The following is a 19710-nucleotide window of genomic DNA, read 5'->3' on the forward strand; positions in this document are numbered from 1 at the left end:
AAATCCCCAAAAAGTTTAATTTTCTCCTATTTGGGGTATTTTACCCCCGTTTGCTTACCACCAACACCTCTCGGACTGTCGGACAGAGTTATCATCTCGTCGTGGCCTACTGTGAAGCCTTGCGCGGGTATAATACGACTCATCATGAAAAACCTTGTCAAAATCTAAGTATAAAAACGGCGTTATTCTTTCCTAAACACATCTCTTATTGAAGAAGCCACTTAGTCAACTTGAAAATGCAAATTTTTGGATATAATACTCTTGATCATGATGGAGAATCAGAAGCGGATGTGTGCAACCTGTATTGACGATTTATTAGACAAGAACATGGTCTCAGGAAACTTGTTTTTTATGTCACATTGACAACTGCGAGTGTTTCACACGCCTGCATCACTCAACAAAAAGTGACATTGTAAACTCACACAGGGTCGTAAATTGATGAAACTGTTGTAGTTTCAAAATGGAACATTAGCGAAAATAAATACACATTGACGCAGTTCAAGCTGCAATCGTGTTTTCGATCTTAAGCAGCACTTTCTGACACGCCTGTCTGCCTTTGCGATCACCCAGCTTCTCCATAGTGTTCATGGCATCTTGTATCATCTCCACACGCTGACCAGGAGCGGAAAGCATCGGCTTGGGAAGATGACGACACGCCAATGCCAGTGCAGTGGCTCGTTCTCTAGCGCCAGCTTGCGGAGGTTTAGAAGAATCGCCTTCCGCTGCTGAGAGAGAACAAAAACATTTATTTCGTCTATTACGTGACTACTACGCTACAAGAATAATCATAACAAAACTAGCACCATAAAAAAATAATTTTACAACACTCTGGAAATAGCAAAAAACTAAACTAGAACCAATAAATATTGTTGTTGCCTTTGGACAATTTATTGTAAACAAGTGAATGAACTGGTTTTCAACATTTTGTATCCTGGGCATTTTCTGTTCACATTTTTCAGTGGCGATTTGGCAAGCCACAAAGTGCTCAACAGAGTTTCCTCAAGATCAAGTCATGTCACTTTACAGTCCACACGCTAATGTCAAAAAAGGATCCGAATTACTTTTTTGTGCGCTCCTTTTCCTCAGGGTTCTCTCCAACAGCTGGTGGGTTTTGTTAGGGTTGGCGCCTGCCATCATGCGCAGAGTGGCCTCGTGCAAGGAGATCTATCAAATCAACAAGATTCAATGAAGTTCACTTTAACCACACAATCTCTGGCTCATAGTGGTAGAAGCAATCCTAACAACCAGAAACAATATTGGCCAATGCAAAACAGAAAAATCAAACGAGTCAGTTCAGTAGACAAACCAACTTGAGTAAACAGCAGCACAGGCCGATTATATTATGGCGCCTTGCTGATTTCATAGACAAGTCCAAATTTGATATTTTGGACAAGGATGTTAATAAAATAAATAGAAACATTACCTTGCACACGGCAGCAGGTAGCTCTTGCGCTATCATGCGCAACAAATGGATGTCCGCGTCGAATGCTGACAACTGTTCGAGTGAGGCGCGGCGGGTTATGTCGTCATGACAGAACATGATTTCCCACAATCCTGTGCGGGTGGTGAGCAGCCATTCACACGCAACCCAATGGTAAGCCTAAAAGGAAAAATTTTCGTCAAACAAACGTATTTTTATGTAAATTTGTGATCTAAATTAATTTACAAAAGCTACTTTATAGAAACAGGTTAAACGCTGCAGTCTTAACAAAGTAACCAACCTTTGAGTGGCCTAATGCCCATTCATTGAAGCAAGTTTTATACTGCAATGCTATATGCTGCTTTTTCACTAATACAATTATAAACACAAAAACAGCCAAGTCTATCTTTCAAAGATCAGATCATTTGTATCCTGTTTTGCAAAAGAGCTGGCCTAATTCAACCATGCCAGTTTGAAATGGATGAACGAGTGGATATCAACCTAATATTGGAAAATCCATGCCCATATCTGATCCGGGAATGTAGCTAAGCGGTGCTTCCATGAACACATAAACCTCTATAACTCACTCTTCTTTTGAAAACTGGCGATGATAGCACAGCAAGTCGACATTGCTTTGTGACAACACTGCACTTGACAACCATGACAGCGTGCAATGCAACCACAATGCACAGTCGAAGTCTGAACGGGTGATTTCTATACCATTTCCTCGATGCTTTCATAGCGCTTGATGACGTACCGGTGTGAATTCTGGCATGAACAGCATAACTGATTCTGACTAACGTTGACGATCACAAAGTGCCACGATACAGCATGACCATAAGCGCTCTGGTTTAATTCAGCTGCAGAGTCGACATGCTCTAACATTGTTGCTATTTGTCAAATCAGCGCTTTTGATAAAACTTTGCTTTCTCGCTGCCGATAAACTGAAAACTCTTCAGGTCATAAAAGCGACTTACTTTTAACAAGTATGTGGTTTGGTTAAAACGTTTCAAAACTAAGTGCAGCCTCCTCAGCTTGAAAAAAGTCAGTTGTCCTTTCACCACCACCCTTCCACTTACCATCGAGGTCGGATCATTGTTTTGTGAGCACATGAGACTTTCCTTGAGCAGCCTCGAAGCTTGGTTGCATCGTTGGAACACAACCAAGAAAGACGATGCGATACTTCCATGGAGTCTTGGATCATTCTTCAGCTTCTCCTCCAGATGAAGAAAATCTTTCCGGGCGATGAAAGCGCATGCCAATGCTCTTGGTAGAGGATTCCTGCAATAAGCAAAATGTTAATGAAGCAGCGGCCAGTTAAAGTACAGCAGCAGCTCTAGCAAACGCTTTGAAGAAATGAGAACTTTTGTAAGCGTACAAGTTACATGATATTGCGACAAATCTATTCGACTAGACTCATTTCCTCCGAAACATTTCGAATCAATTTCCCTATACCAATGGGGAAATATCTGTGACATATCAAACTTATTTATTTAAACCCATCAACTTAAAATTTATGCAATGAAACGGTGCGGTATTTTCACCTTTTTAAATTACGTAGTCTATTGGGTTCTGCAATTTATTTTAAATATGGTTACGCCTAGGCGTTGCGCCATTTAAAAGTGGCCAGGTATCATTTCCTTGAATACTTTGTAATGTCAGTCATCGTCATTGACGAAGTATTAAAAATGCTGGTAAAATGTTTCATTTGCTGCTAACATACTTGTAACGTCTTGTCAGAACAGCTGTTAGTGTTAAATTATAAAACCCAGGTAAGAGATTGATGTGAAGTTTCTTTCAAAGTCAAGCACGTCAGCAACTCACTTCGACACGGCGAGCTTCCTCGGCAAACGTTCCACGGACTTGTAGAGTTCAGTCGCCCCTTCATCATCTACCAACCAGCGGGCGGCTAAGGTGGCAATCGCCCACCAGAACCTGCACTCTCCAACATAGCTGTCGTCGTCAGCTTTCTCATAATCTACAGATACACGTCAACTGTCAGCCGTGGTTGCCAAGAAAATTAAATTGTAAATAAGCAGAATTCACAATTTGTGCTTTTGATAATGAAGTACAAGTCAGAAGAGATCACAACCATTAACATTGCAAACCTGTAGGTTGACGCGCATAAGAAACCCTTTCTTCCAGCGCTGATCAAAAATAACGTAATACTATTGTGCAGTTGTGAACTTCATTGTTGATGTCACGCTCAGTGATGATGTAGTGACAACTATAAGATGAAAGCCGATGTTGGAACGACGTCAGTCGATCAAATTTTGTTAATTGAAATTTCATACCGCACCTTCACTGGCCTCGTTGACAAGCTGAAGTTGCTCCAAAACGTCGCTGTATGGAAGAAACTTCTTATGCTTCCTAGAGGTTGGCATGAAGCTTCCATCGTTAGCTACAGATATCGGACTTACAAGAGTATACAAAGCTTCCTGGAGAAGATGCTTGCGGAAGTGGAAGGCAACGTGGGATACAGGATCAGCTGAAAACACAAAAGTAACAATTTGAAGGTACCGCATCAAGCCATGAGGGTGGAGTCAAGGCAGAATGCACGTATTCCTATTACGAGCGAGAGTAACAATCCGTTAGCAACTAACCTAACGCTGAGCGGGATCCTTCCTGTCCATAAAACAAAAGGAACTTGACAAAGAGAGTTCAACACCGGTGGAGACTGCTGCAGATATTCCGTTAAGACAATACTCTTAACTCAATTGAAAGTTGAAACTAGAGAGCATTACGTGGTTGCAGTACGTGATGAGCATCAACCAAAAGCAGTTATTGTCCTTTGATGAACACAATCCGAAATCTAAGGCCTTAATCGTCCATGTACAGACTAGCAGCAGCTTCACTCACTTGTGTCAAACACTTTTGAAAATTCAATTTTGAGATCCTTCGCGTCGCGTGGTTCTGCCTCATAGTTCCAAGAATTGTTGACCAAGAAGCGGTGACCTCTCGGGTGGCAGATCCACCTCAAATGCTCCACACAATCCGAGTGCACGTTCACAACCTTGCGCGCCTCGCCGAGAAAATAGCGCTGAGGAAACGAAGAATTGTTTAAACAAGGATTGAAAGCAATACTGGAATCCAAAACAATGACAACAGTTAGAAAGCATTGAGTAGAAACTTGTTCAGGGCTGGTACTTACGAACAGCAACTTGAACAACCCGGGTGCATCCTGCTTGAACCGGAAAGCAGCAGTCGCGTAGATCTTAGCGGCTACATCGGGCGGGGTTGTCTTCCAACCAGCCACTTCACAAAGGTTGATCGCGTTCAACGAATAGACAACCCCCATGGCCCGAGAACAGGAAATCTTACCTGGAACATGGAAGTCAGCGATATGAGAAATATGGCGACAGTCAAGATTTGTTTGATATTAGAAACTAAGGAAGTTACCAGTAAGTTGTAGTTGGTCTAGTCTGTGATACACCTGGGCGGCATCCCTGGCAGAGTTTCGCGCCGACAGTTTACACTTTTGACGAGTCAGCCAGGGCCCGACGTTGACCACGCCGAGCAACAGCCTGAACATGTTCCACGTGATGGCGCACCATTGATCAACACGTGACGTCGGCAGTGGTCGACCAATCGCTACCAAGCTACGCTGCAAATTGCTGCATGCGGATGCGTAGTCTCCCTGAAACCGTGCATTGATATTAGAGAAAAAAAATGAACAATTGTAAGATAAATAAACGAAGACTCGAAGAGTGTAAGCTAAGTACGTTGCATAAACCTCAGCTTCTAGAAACAATTGAATGATGCCTGTGACAAGTGATGCTACTTCAATAAAATTCATATACAATCAATGACTATAAAATGTAATGCTTACCCGAGCAATATCAAGTTCAGCTTGTTTCCTGCACAGCCAATGGAAAGATGATGACGTAGATCGTGCTGAGGTCAAAGGTTCCATGGAGACCAGCAAGTACCACAACACAGCCAGTGAAATAAAACCATTGATGAACCAAGCCAGCATGGTGGGAAACATCCAATCAAACCAACCAGATGAGGACCATCCTCCAAGAGTCAGTATCGTTCGTCCTACCATAAACAATTACTGTTACTTTGTGTTTCTGGGCAATAGAGTATAGCAAGAAGTGACAGCGATAGGTCTCACGTGTTTCGCGGACACGGCTGGGCTCATCAGTATCGCACCACTAAGTCATGCCACATAGTTCACAACTGCTGCATTTGTCAGTCAACTGAATCCTTACCTTAGTGGAAGAAAAACAACTAAACGGCAAGAAGATCGCTCCTTCTCAGCAGTGCTATTACTTTGTTGCATTACTCAAAAGGTACTCAGAAATACAATAAATCAATGACCCAGGCCTTGGATGTAGAAATTAAACCTGGCACCTTCCTTAAACTCAAATTTGATTAACAAGGTATTCTCACCAACGTTGACATGGTCATCAGCTGCGTGGCTCCCTGCACCAGGAGTTAATGCGTTGATGAGGGAGTTTCCAGGGTTGAAGAAGAGAAACGTGAACATGAAGAGACAAAGTAGTCCAGCGCGATTTTTATCCAACAAACCAGCGGAGCGAGCTGAAGCTGACTCCCGTTTCTGCAAATAAACATCTGATGACACTCGGACGATGAAGGACCCACCTCTAATAATTCGTTTGCTGTTCCAATTGATCAAAGAAATCAAGTTGGGTCTAAAATGTTGATTTAGCACAGAAAAGCGTCAATCGTTCTCAATGCTAATACATCACGAGGAAACATGTACCTGAACTTCACTGGCTGTGATATATTCATCGACCATTTGCGGGCTGTCCACGTCAGTGTTGGCAGCCGGTGAATCAGGATCAGAATGAGGGGGTGTCGGCAAGGAATAGGAAGGGATATCAACATCAAACATTGAAGCATCCAAAAGACTCATATCATTCTTCACCAAATCCCTCACAGTTACTGCAAAGCACATCCCAACAACATTCAGTCAACGAGTGAGGACTCTTACAACATTCATTGACATAACCACTGATAATAAAAAAAAACCTACAACTTAACGTTAAAGAGCAGCCAACAAAAGAACACAGCATGATTACGTACTGATAAAAGCGTATATGTACTGCGTGTATGTTCAAACAGCACTACTGCATACGCAATTACGTAAAACAAAACACTGTCTTGTACATAGATCGATTTCTGTATCAAGAATTACACAGATAACGTTCTTACGCTTGTCATTGTTGGCGAGGTGTTTCCTCAATAGATGATTTTCCATTTTCAGACGACGATTAGCGTTCCCTAGGAACTTAATGTAGTCGATTGCTTTCTTCAGGACTGAAGCTTTGTTCAGTTTTGCTTCAGGACCAACTAGAAGGTCTTTCAGTTCAATTATTTTGTCGTTGATTGATGATCTAGTGAATAGAAACTTGAATTTATTGATATTCCCACATTTAATAAAAAAAACAAAGAATGAAAGTTGCAACAGTAGTGAAGTTATCCGATGAAACTTGTGCTTTAAATCCAGGGCCGGCAAAAAAATATCAAATCTCAACCACTAAATAAACTGCCCCTTGTGAATATCTGATGGCTTTACAGGTTTTGCAACAAAATGTCTTTTAAACCAGAAAGATTACATATTTTTTTACGGAGTGGGTTTGCAAACGGAGAATATTACAAAAAAATGTTATTTGATAAACATTACTACAATACTCGTGTAACAAATATATAGCCATCCCATTTCGAGTGAAAAACTCAAATCAAATGGGTCTAATAATTTTTTTTACCAATTTAAAAGGTAACGTATGCAATTATATAATCCCATTAGATAGCACTGAGTGTGTCGCTTTATTTCAGCATGTTTTAGTGATATGTCATTTTATGCCGGGGAAGCAGGCACCACTTAAACCACGAAAAGATTGCACTCATAGGATAAAGTGAAGACGGGCAACTTGTAAATGCAAAAGCAAACGTATTCAAGGTCTCCGGGAACGTAACTTACATTTTCTGATTATTTTCGCAAGAAAACTCCCGAACAATTTTAGCAAATCACCTGTATCTCTTTTCAATTGCATTGTGGGACGACCTTTTGATGGGCTGAGGATTGGGATCATTTTTTTGGGGAGGAGATGCCAGTCTGTGACAAAACAATTGATGAAAATAGTCTGGCAAACAAACCCTGAGCTTACTAGCTTGTTTTATTTCACGCAAGCTATAAAAACGGGATGCTAACAGTTATACTGGTGGGCATGGTTTCACTACTAACCAAGGTCAATGTATGTATGGCGGTTCAATGTAGAAAAGCTTATGATATATATATTTTACATATTTACAAATAGTTTTAACAGTCGAATTTAGTATTAATATATTTTGATGTAAGCATGTCAACGTTGGTCAGAGAGGAGCGCATCACCTTTGTATGGGTCGTTTTCTTCCATCAATCAACATCGACAAAGGAGTTATAATGGTACTTGCCCCGAACAAGTTCTAAAAAAAAACGGTAAGAGCATGAACTCTTGAAATTCATTCATTTTGAAGTCATCAACACAATCACATACCGTGAGAACTCTTGTGAATTGCACCGGCACACACTTTTTCAGTAATTCGAAATATCGTGTACGAAATTATTTCTCACATGACGCTTTTAATATATAAATGCATATTCTTGTTTCAATAAAACTTTTACATGCGAACAATACCGCATCAGATCGAATGAATGATGACTTACGCTTTGTGGTGGTGGAGACACACTTTCTTTGAAAGCTTCGTGTCCAAGTGGTGGAGAAGGGATTGGTGTGAACTTAGCCGGTGAAATAGTGGAAGGATCAGTGCCAACGTTTTGGCTCTGAGTCAACTGTTGCAGAAGGTGAGGGTTTTGTTGAAGGGCAGAAACCAAGTTGACGTTTTGGAGGGATGGTTGTAATGTCACCGATGTTGTTAAACTTTGTGCTGCCTAATGTACACAAAAGATAAGTTGACTTGAAAGGAAATATCAGAACTTGCTATGAACAGTTGAACACACTAAACCGATTTAAAGTTCGCTAACATCAAGATTATAGGTAAATCAAAACCAACAGATTAAACGAAACCAACACCACGCATGCCTCTTAGTATGCTAATTAACCGTCTTAGGATAATCTTGTAACTGAACAACCCTACAAACGCAAACAGTGTTCATGTAACTGCTACAAGTGCTACTCTGTTACATACCTGTAGTTAACTATTTTTTCGCAACCGTGACTCAACGCTAATCAAGTCACTACTATCTTGTAGCAGCACAAATATTGCAGAAATAGAAAGTTTTACTGATGCATAAATGCAGACAGTGGCCACATAACTAGATGGAAAACTTTAAAAATGGGGAAAAAAAGCAAGAAAATGAATGAAGAAAAGGTGGCCTGCACTATTTACGGAAACCGCGTGTTTCGTTTGACTACACAAAACTACAGCACAATGGGGTTGTATTAACTGTACAACAGAGAAGTAGCTAGAATCAAGACAACCATGCAGTAAGTTTGAATCCCCATTCTTAATGACCTACACACAATTCTCACCACCGAGGTTGGCAGGTTTTGCTGTGTGCTTGTGACCATACGTTGCACAGATCCAAGTAACTCTGGAGATATACTGATTTGTTGCACAGGCTGATTGTTAGATGATACCACAAGTGTCTGTAAAATAAAAGCAACTAATTGCAAATATCAAAATAAAGCAAATTGGCGCAGCAAAGTCACAGAAATCGACCAAAACGAAGAACGACTAAACATGTGCTCAAAGTTACTGAAATTTCCTGAATTATCAGAAAAGTGCCATAGATTGAGTTTTGCGCAGCATGATCGTTGCTAAAACTCTACAAATGTAGATACACGACCTGCTTTAGCCTGATGCTACAAATTTGCTGTGGAAGTAGCGGCTGGCACTACTACTAGCTTTCGGAACACAGTTCCCTAGTCATCTGCTATGCGGAATGGCCCGTTTCGGTGACTCCGATTCGGTGAGTCCGATCCCTTAACGGGGAATTTTTTTAATTTTTTTTTTTAATTATCGGGTACCGTAGCCTAATTATCATTGCCGTTTTAGGGTTCGGGGTTAGGGGTTAGGATTAGGGGTTAGAGGTTAAGAACTCACCGAATCAGACTCACCGAATCGGACTCACCGAATCGGACTCACCGAATCGGACTCACCGAATAGTAGCAGACCCTCTGCTATGACGTCTAGGGAACATAGAACACTTGTCATAGCACATGACTAAATAACTGAATTCCGAAAGCTAATTGCTACTGCCAAAACGAATGCGCAGCATCACGCTAAAACAGGTCGTTTGTATCTACATTTGTGAAGGAATAAGAAAAATAATGTCAGACTGAAAAGGCCATATTAGTATAAATCTTAGTTGAGACTTTTCTGTTTGTATAATGCGTTCCTTATGAGCTTTCGGACCCAAATGATACTGTCCAAATCACTAACATTGTTTGTAATTACTGCATAGTGCATATTGCCAGTAAAACTATTCCACCCAATGGTTGTTTCTAATGGCGAGCTGTCCTTGGGGGGTGCAACGTCACTGTACAATGTACATATCAAGAGTTCAACCCCCGTTTGATTTTGCTACTTCTTCATTTTAAAAGACAAGTATTTAATTATTGGGATATCATATCAACCTAACTATTTTAACAGAACTTTTAAATTGATAGAAACAAATATATATACTGTACGTTTTGTCACAATACTTAAACTTAGCAGCTGGGGAAGCTGTGGAATAAAAGAACACATTTTATACTCACACAGCATACATACCTCTATAAAAACCTTTAGTTAATCATGAAACATTACACACTTGGGTAAATTAAATTCCAAAGGCTGGTAGAGTGGTAGACTGAGCAGGATATAACATGCGGTAGTAAGATATAGGCCTACAAAACTTACATGCAGATTACTTGATTGAGCAGGTTCAATATTGGACAACACAGAGTCGTTTGGTGAACTGTTAATTTGACTATTCTGAAAAGGTGCAACTGTGGCCATGGGTACACCAATGCTGGAAGTCTGCAAAGTAATTTATAAACTTTAAAGTTTGATAAACAAAATGCACATCTCACTTTTTCCATTGTATGACATTGGCATCTTGTTAAATTTTGTGAAAAAGGGTCTAATATCTTAGATATCAAACAAATGTAGTTAAATATATAATGGCATAAAAATTATAATAAGTAGGATAATATACCACATTATCTGTTTACTTTTGTTTACTGTAACATTACATAATACCGGTACCAAACCATTTTGATACAAAAAAATGCACTGGTAACAAGACAAAATTTAGTTAATTGTGAACATTTTCATTGTGCTTTTTGAAGTTTGCAACAATGCTGTGAGTTTGCAGCTTTGTAATATAAAAAAACGATAAGTCAAAATTCTATCTGTTTGGAAAAACATATGGTATTGATGGCCTGACTTTGTAAAGCCTAAGTTGGGAGGTGACATGAACTGTTGATAGTTTGTAATATGGTAGCCTATATATATACTATAAGTAAACACATATTGAATTCCGTTTATCTTATGTTTTCAAAGTACAGTCCTATAGGCCTATACTGTATTTTGCATACTGCATACACAGCCCCCGAAATTAGCTTCCATCTACGGCGGCAAAAACATTGCCGTCGCCAAATCAACAAACCTTGAATTACGGCGGCAATTGCTGTATGCTTTAATCAAACAAAATTTTATGCGCTTCTTCTTCATCGTCTGTCACACGGCGGTAGCCAAGAGCATCACGCAAGCTATTTTAAGCGCTGACAATGCTCTTGTGAACTGTGAAAAGTTTGCAACCTTATAAATGCTGGCTTAATTGTTACGCAAAAGTTATTCTTTCATCGAATGCTTATTTTTGACCGGTATCGTTGCGAATATAAAAAGTGGTAGAAAATTGGATAAATGGTTCTTCGGCAGTAAAGAAAAGTAATGCTTCCGATCATATGACATCGCGCGTTCATGAACGGGCAGTTTTGCGTCTTCAAGTATTCCAGTGACGACGCGACAACCTCATCCTCCGATTCTGACTAGTTCTTTATCCAACAGACTTTGTGTTGCTCGCAGTATCCTAATTGTGCCGAAATTATTTTAGTGTACTGTATACGTAAATCGAGGCAATCTTCTCGCAGAGAGCTATTGATTTGTTATCGGTACCTGATTGAGCAATTAACGTTATTTCATGATAATTTAACATCGCTAGATGTCGAATTAATGTAAACAAACAACATAGTAAATTTTTTATTGGGCATTGTTGTTGTTGCGGTGCTTACTCGAACGTTGAATCAACCCAAAATTAACTTACTTTTTCCCCCCCAATGAGTTATAACGTGAATCACCGTAACAGCGTGCGTATCGTGTTGCTCGCTTTATCGTTACTTTTGGTATTATTACATCACAACAAATCAAACAGTGCGGTCGTGATAGACTATTCGATTTTTGTCTTCTTCTCGTTTTACCTGTTTTGATACAATTTTTTCGTAATAAACGTTCACAGCAATTGCCGAGGCAATTTCAACTTTTGCCGTTTGGCCTCGTCAATATTTTTGCGAAGTAAAAATATGCAAATTTTGAAGGCTGTGTGAGTGTTCACAGCAAGTAAAATAGTCCGAGGTGAGGTCTTGGTGCGATGATTCTGCTGATTAAACTCCCGCTGCGAGTAAATCAAACAGGAAGAAATTTTGCACAATTTTTGTCGAAATTAAATGCTCATTTTGCGATTTTGCAAAATGCCCATTTTGCATTTTTATTGCCGTAGCAGAATGGCCATTATGACGTTTGCGGCGGCATTTACCACCGCAATTGCCGTGTGCCGCCGCTAATTTCGAGGACTGATACATGGAAACTGTGATTGGAAATGCAAGAATGGGAAAACCCAACCAAAGTTGAAACACAGTGAAAGATGACAAAACTGTTGATGATGCGAACAATCACGAGAAACGGAGTGTCACTGCATAAGCTAGACAATCATTGGACAATGTAGACATTGGATAACCCTGATAAATTGTCCACTGATTGACCATGTCCACTGACTAGGCCTTTGCCAGTAAAATGGGTGATGATGATATTGTACGTCAACAACTGAATGACTGTAATGGCAAGTTCATAAGCCATAGCCTAATACTTCTTAATACCAGAATGGCCCGTTTCGGTGAGTCCGATCCCTTAACGGGGGATTTTTTTAATTTTTCTTTTAAATTATCGGGTACCGTAGCCTAATTATCATTGTCGTTTTAGGGTTAGAGGTTAAGAACTCACCGAATCGGACTCACCGAATAGTAGCAGACCCTCTTAATACAGCCAACAGAAACTATGTCAGCCTACCTGGGATAAATGACATTTTGTATCCAAATGAAGTGACGGTTTCACATCAGGTGGTGATTGAGGAGGTGGACAAAAACTAGGTACAGATGTAACTTGGCGTATGGTGACATTATCTGTTTTGTTTGATGCATAAGTTGGTGAAGGTGAGTCCAACAAGTCATTGAGTGTCATTCCACCATTTTCCTTGGCAACCTTTGATTCTGAAAATTCCAACTCGGCTTGTTTTTCATCATTGGATTCACTTTGCATTCCAAGGAAAATTTCTGCATGAAAGAGAATGCTTTACAATACTAAAGACGTTGACGGTTAAAGCTTAAATTAAACAATAAACTTCTTAAGTTCTTAGTTTGGACCCATTATAACTTAGGCCTGATCTTGTTTTAGTGGGCCCATACTAGAGTATTACAGCGCCTTGTTTTGGTATTTTTTATTATTAATAGGTGTCACAAAACTAGGCAGCCTAATGTCCTCCACACCATACAAATCCCCTTTACTTCATTCATGAATAATGTTCCATTAGTTCAGTTAAGTTTGATCTGCATACCAGTTCAAAAACAAAATAAAATCGCACTTCTTTACCATTTACAATTGCATCACTTAGGCATGGTCTATTCACCTTTTTTCATATGCCCAAAGGGATTAAATTATATATAATAATAATAATAATGTTAGTTTTTATATAGCGCTGTATCCAGGCGCGAATCTAAGAGTTTTTTTCGGGGGGGGCCAGAAAATTTGAAAATCAATTAAAAAGAAAGAAAAAGCTAAACAGATATGAACAATGATACTACGACATATACGATATGCTAGAAAATAGACATTAAAACAACCATTTTCATCAATTGTGATGCCGAGGGACTAATATCAGCTGTTTAGAAGCATATCAAACCATTTGATGCGTAAACATACAATTTTTCACAAAATTTTGAGGGGGCCCGCGCCTGACTGTATCTATCGCAGAATGCGTTGCTCCACAGCGCTTTACAAAGCAGACAGTGTCAATGCAGCCGTATAGAGGCGCAACTGAGTACATTATTACCCGAATCCACTCCATGGCTCCGTGCCAAGCAGAAATTAGCTTCAGTATATACCATTTTTAAAAAGTCTTTGGTATGACCCGACAAGGTATCGAACCCATGCCTACCACTTCAGAGGCGGGCGCACTAACCACTAAGCCGGATGGCAATCTTTATTTCTATCTACAACTCTATCATAAAACGTCTTGTAAAGACAGCTGCATCCACACAGATTAGATCAAACAAATAACTACGACATTAATTTTCATCAAAAACTTTTGGCTAATTTATTAATGGCAATAAGTTCCAAAAAACAAATATATATGTGTTTTGCAATAAAAAGTTAACACTTTTAAACTATTGCAGATTCTTGACAATTCTTTGAAATTATTTTCCTGTATTGTTCTACATTGCCAAAAAACTGACAAAAAATTGGCCTGCTGCAACTTTTATATGGATACGGCAGCCTACCAACGTAAAGGAACTATACCATTCATCAAGAAACAATATGCTTAGTTGCTTACCATCCAATTTCATGAAATCATCAGTCAAAAATTCATCAGCAATATTGCTGGAAATAAGCTCATCTTCTATTCCATCCAACAATGGCATGTCAGTGGAATCTAACATGTTGGTGTCAAACACATTGTCGTAGAGCCCCACAGTCTGGTCAGACCCCCCTGCACTGGTGCCATATGAAGCTAAATTCATTTATGGTTTATATCAGTAATTTCTGATTATTCAGCAACCTACAGTAGCTTCAAACTACCATTCATCTAAACAAACAAAGAATTTGAAAGATTGAGCTGGATTAAGGTTAAGTATACAAAACAACCCATTTAAACAAAAATAACCTCAAAGGTTCATTATATATAAAGTTATAATAAAGCAATAATCTATATTTTAATAAAATAAGACATATACCGGTAGGCTAAAGCTTTCGCTATTGCAAAGGTGGCATATTGTGTAGACATTTCTACAAAACCAAGTAGTCAGAATAGACAGTGTAATAATATAATATAATAATGAACAAGACTGGAACTAACTGAAAATGCCATTTAAATGATTAAACGTCTTAAACATTGCTAAGACAATTATGCTAAACTGCATAGTTGTCATGGAAAGCTTGTCAGAATAATGCATGCAAAATGCAACATACCGTACGGTAAATAACACTGACTAACTCAACACTCTGCCTAACCCAACATGTTTGCCCTGATCTTGGCAGAATGCCTATGGTTTTGTGCATACCCAGCTCAGCTACCTTGACATTGGATAACTCAACATTTCATTATAAAAAAAATTGGCACAAAGTCAGAGAGTCATTTCAAAATATTTCAAGGCTCCTGATTCAAAAAACGTTCTTAGTTTTTTTTCGAATTTGCTCTAGTTTTGAAGATGTTTGATAATGCAGGTATTTTTAAAATTTACAATCTTTCGGTTCGCAAAAGGATATGCTTTTGAGTGCATATGTAATGCTCTAGTGAAGTATGGTGACTATATCCATAACGGCTAAGCTATAGGCTATTTACCATATCCTCTGCCCATTTTTTATACAGCACTGCCAGTTGTTCTTGGTGATGGACTCAGTTTTCTGCACACTTGCCTGTTATGTCAAATTACCCATAAGGTGAGCAATACCTACAGCACCACAGCCACATCAATGAACCGTAGTTGGTGAAGCCTTGGAGGGTTAAAAACGTGAAAAATACATGGCTATTAAGCAACCCAGCTAACAATGCTCAAACTAAAGCATACTTTTAGGCTAACTTTTAAAACCACTGAAATGAACATATCGCAAAATTTGTGTTCAACTGCTTCGATCACTTAACAACAATTCAAGACATCATACTTAATCTCTCTCTCTCTGGTAAGTTTTCCTTAAACCCCATTTACCTTCACAAATAAATAGGTTAACGATAACTCAAGCAGTTACTTCAGCGCTCAACACCAGCTCAGGATGAAACCACTAAAATCCATCCAATCACAAGCACGCCCCACAATCGCGTGATGTTACGACATAATAGCATAATAGAAATACGCAGTGAAGCGTGAAATACGTCATGTCGCTTCAAAACAAATCCTTCCAGATGCCAGTGAGAGAGAAAAGGGCAACACTAAAAGGCGGAAATGCGGAAGGCGGAAATAAGCCGGGCGTGAAATGGCGTATTGTCCGCAGAAGTAGCGATTTAATGCCGATGTAGAAAACTCGGAAATACGATCTTGGCGTCCATATTGTTTAACAAAACGATAACTTCATCATGAAAGAATGAAATGTTGCAACATGGAAAAAGGCGGAAATGCGATTTTTAACAACAACTCACCACCGAACCTACTTTTATGTTGAAATATCATTGAAAGATATTGTTTAAAAGCAATTGTGAGGTTGTAGGGACCTGAATGAATTTCCATTGTTTTTAGCTCTCTACAAAATGTAATTCTCACATAACATTTACGTTTCTTAAAAACTCACTGAACCCAACAGTGAGAATAAATAGGCTAGTTGCGTTTCTTAAGAAAACTCACTTGTTGTACACTGGGATAATTTTGATGGATCCTTTTTTACTCAAATAACCTACCACCCGCAGCTTTCTCAAGTGAGTCTGTTAAAATGGCCATTTATTGCTTATTTTTCATAATGAACATCTTGAAACTAAAAGACATACATAACATTGAAATAAAAAAACATATGTAGCCTACAAAGTTCATATGAATGAGTATCCGTCTACGTATTGTGATTTATTCACAAATGCTTCATCTATTCATCAGCATAACACAAGATATCAAACAAGCAACAATTATTTTATAAACAGATCAAACACAGAATTTGGCAAGAAGTCCATGCAGGTATTGGGACCAATGGTCTGGTCAGAGGTTCCAAGTAGGCTAAAAAACTTATCATTTCATTGTTTCAAAAAAGAGATCAAAACGTTAATTTTACAAAGCTACAGTGCATCGTAAGTGATATGTTATGGAAACCAACTTGTCAGTTGCTTCGGAAACTTTATTATTCTCTGCTTGCTTCATGGAATTTTGTGTTTTGGCCTACGTTATCATCAATATGTTTTTTTTTTTGTGGGTAGGCCTATGCTGTTGTTGAAGCGCGGGAACGTTTCAATTATTATTTTTCTATTGTAAGCTTATTTTAAATGGCAAAATCGTAATTTCCGTAGGGTGGCAATTGACTAGTAGACCGTATGGTCGTCTCGTTGTCTCCCTGTCGGTATGGGAACTTGTGTAACTTTTGTACTGTGTATATTGCATATTTCAAACATGTACCTATGTTCCTGTTACTGACAAATAAAACATTGATTGATTGATTGATTGATTATTCAGTATACCCGCAGTTCACCTCTGTAATGGAATCTCACTAGCAGGAGTTCAACCTAGTTCGTAAACATTGTTGGAATTTGACAATTTTAAATTACGAAACTGTTTGCTTTTTCCTTTTTCTGAAAGTGCTTTATATACCTCTGCACAAAACAATTTTGACTCATAATATAAGATTTACTCATAAAATTTATAAGACTCAGACAGAGACTCATAATATTACTGAAAATTAACTCAGACTCAGACTCATAAGATAACTTTTCAAATTCAAAATCTAAATTCAATTCGAACTCACGAATAAAAGAACTTGAGACTCATTGCGTTATCTCTACGCCATCGAAGCTTTGTTACGCCAGCAGCGGTATCTGCTGTCATCAGGGGTTATAAACATTTATAATACAATAAAAACCTTAAACCCCTGCATTGTAGTGCAAAAGTCACTCACTCGGGGCACCAATGCAGGGGTTTAAGGTTTTTATTGTATTATAAATGTTTATAACCCCTGATGACAGCAGATACCGCTGCTGGCGTAACAAAGCTTCGATGGCGTAGAGATAACGCAATGAGTCTCAAGTTCTTTTATTCGTGAGTTCGAATTGAATTTAGATTTTGAATTTGAAAAGTTATCTTATGAGTCTGAGTCTGAGTTAATTTTCAGTAATATTATGAGTCTCTGTCTGAGTCTTATAAATTTTATGAGTAAATCTTATATTATGAGTCAAAATTGTTTTGTGCAGAGGTATATAAAGCACTTTCAGAAAAAGGAAAAAGCAAACAGTTTCGTAATTTAAAATTGGCAAATTCCAACAATGTTTACGAACTAGGTTGAACTCCTGCTAGTGAGATTCCATTACAGAGGTGAACTGCGGGTATACTGAATAAGCAATAAATGGCCATTTTAACAGACTCACTTGAGAAAGCTGCGAGCTGTAGGTTATTTGAGTAAAAAATGATCCATCAAAATTATCCCAGTGCACTACAAGTGAGTTTTCTTAAGAAACGCAACTAGCCTATTTATTCTCACTGTTGGGTTCAGTGAGTTTTTAAGAAACGTAAATGTTATGTGAGAATTACATTTTGTAGAGAGCTAAAAACAATGGAAATTCATTCAGGTCCCTACAAGGTCATTAAATACTTTGACTGTTTTAATTCCACAGTTATTGGAGTAAATTTCGAAGTTTATTGGAATTTATTGAAATAGGAAAAAGGCGGAAATGCGATTTTTAGCCACAACTCAATACCGAACATTTTCTTATGTTGAAATATCATTGAAATATCTTATTTAGAAGCAATTGTGAGATCATTAAATACTATGACTGTTTTAATTCTAAAATTATTTCGGCTTATTTCCGCGTTTCCGCATTTCCGCCTTTTAGTGTTGCCCGAGAGAAAACTTTTATTTCGTCTATCTATCTTAGGGCTACCATATGTCCTTTTTTAAGAGGATTTGTCTTCTTTTTTTAAGAAAAATAAATTGTCCTCTGAGGACACCCAAAATGGTCAAATGTCCTCTTTTTTTACATTTTCAGTTTTCTTGCTCATATTTTCAACAGGATGTCATTGTTATGTGACTTTTACCCAATTTCCAACCATTTCTGTACCAATGCAACATTCTGACTTATAGATTTTCAATAAAAACATTGACGTACTATTTGATCTGCTGTTCTAAACAATCTTAGACCTCACCAATTAAGTATCTATGCTGGTGACTTTAACTGCCAGCACACCGACTGGGGTTACAAGTAGGCTACACCAACAGCGACGGAGAATGCCTGGCTGATTGGGCTGCAAACAACAACCTCGCCCTCCTTTACAATCCAAAAGATCCAGCCAGCTTTTGGTCCGGACGCTGGGGAACGGGCACAAACCCTGACTTGGCCTTAGCAAGCATAGATACAAGCAGCTCTCTTCCTGCCACTCTGATCCCTCGTTCTCGATACTGCTCACGATATAAGTGATCACCCTTTGGCGAACTTCTTCCGCTTGTATTCCAAGGAGCCATTCCAACCAACGTGAAAGCGGATAATTCGGATGAGTCGCGCTGTCCAGAATACATTGTGAAACTCTCATTATGAAACGAGATTTTCCATGAAAACGAAAAAATGACGCATAGCGCTTGACGCTTAAAATCGGCAAAATAATTGACGGCGCTATCACTTCCTTCAACTAAAAAATAAACTGACGGCGCTAGCAGGGGTGCGGGAAGTAGGGGTGCTCAAGGGGCTGCAGCCCCCCCTAGAGCAAATTCAGCCCCCCTGGAATTTTCTATAATTGCTTCAGCCCCCCTAGAAAATTCTGACAATTTAAGGTAGGTCTACATAACATTTTCAGACATTTTTTCGAACAATAATTGCTACGATGAACCGAGTTCCTATTACGTGTGGTCGCGCTCATCGTTCGCAATAAAGAGTCGTCAATCACAGGGAGCTATAGCCTACCTCGCAGTAGCGGTAGCCTACTAGCCACGCTCCCTAATAAACGACGGCCTATCGTTTATTGGACATCATTCTGCAATGCGTACTTCTGCATTACTATAATACATGATATTGCTTTGTCATGTCTGACCGACAGAAGATAGTGTAATGAGAGGAGATTCACGTGCAAACATATTCGGCTTGGTAAAACAAGCACGCACGATGCGGC

At 39.0% G+C, this 19710-nt stretch overlaps 1 protein-coding gene across 1 annotated transcript; it reads right to left on the bottom strand.

The window, feature by feature from the left end:
• Positions 1-284: 284 nt before the first annotated feature.
• Positions 285-14513, bottom strand: LOC145770747 (sterol regulatory element-binding protein 2-like). The gene is made up of 20 exons (XM_082582455.1): positions 14262-14513; positions 12722-12984; positions 10295-10414; positions 8923-9039; positions 8097-8321; positions 7782-7855; positions 7422-7505; positions 6602-6783; positions 6150-6331; positions 5816-5984; positions 5250-5461; positions 4820-5057; positions 4572-4741; positions 4280-4460; positions 3720-3908; positions 3245-3398; positions 2500-2701; positions 1424-1600; positions 1062-1164; positions 285-725 (listed from the first exon to the last, which is right to left on the bottom strand). Exons 1-20 carry the CDS (start codon positions 14446-14448, stop codon positions 499-501), a joined length of 3456 nt encoding a protein of 1151 aa, XP_082438581.1. The 5' UTR covers positions 14449-14513; the 3' UTR covers positions 285-498.
• Between the last annotated feature and the right edge of the window lie 5197 nt (positions 14514-19710).

This window comes from Aplidium turbinatum, chromosome 1, assembly GCF_918807975.1.
Source record: "Aplidium turbinatum chromosome 1, kaAplTurb1.1, whole genome shotgun sequence".
Taxonomy (NCBI): domain Eukaryota; kingdom Metazoa; phylum Chordata; class Ascidiacea; order Aplousobranchia; family Polyclinidae; genus Aplidium; species Aplidium turbinatum.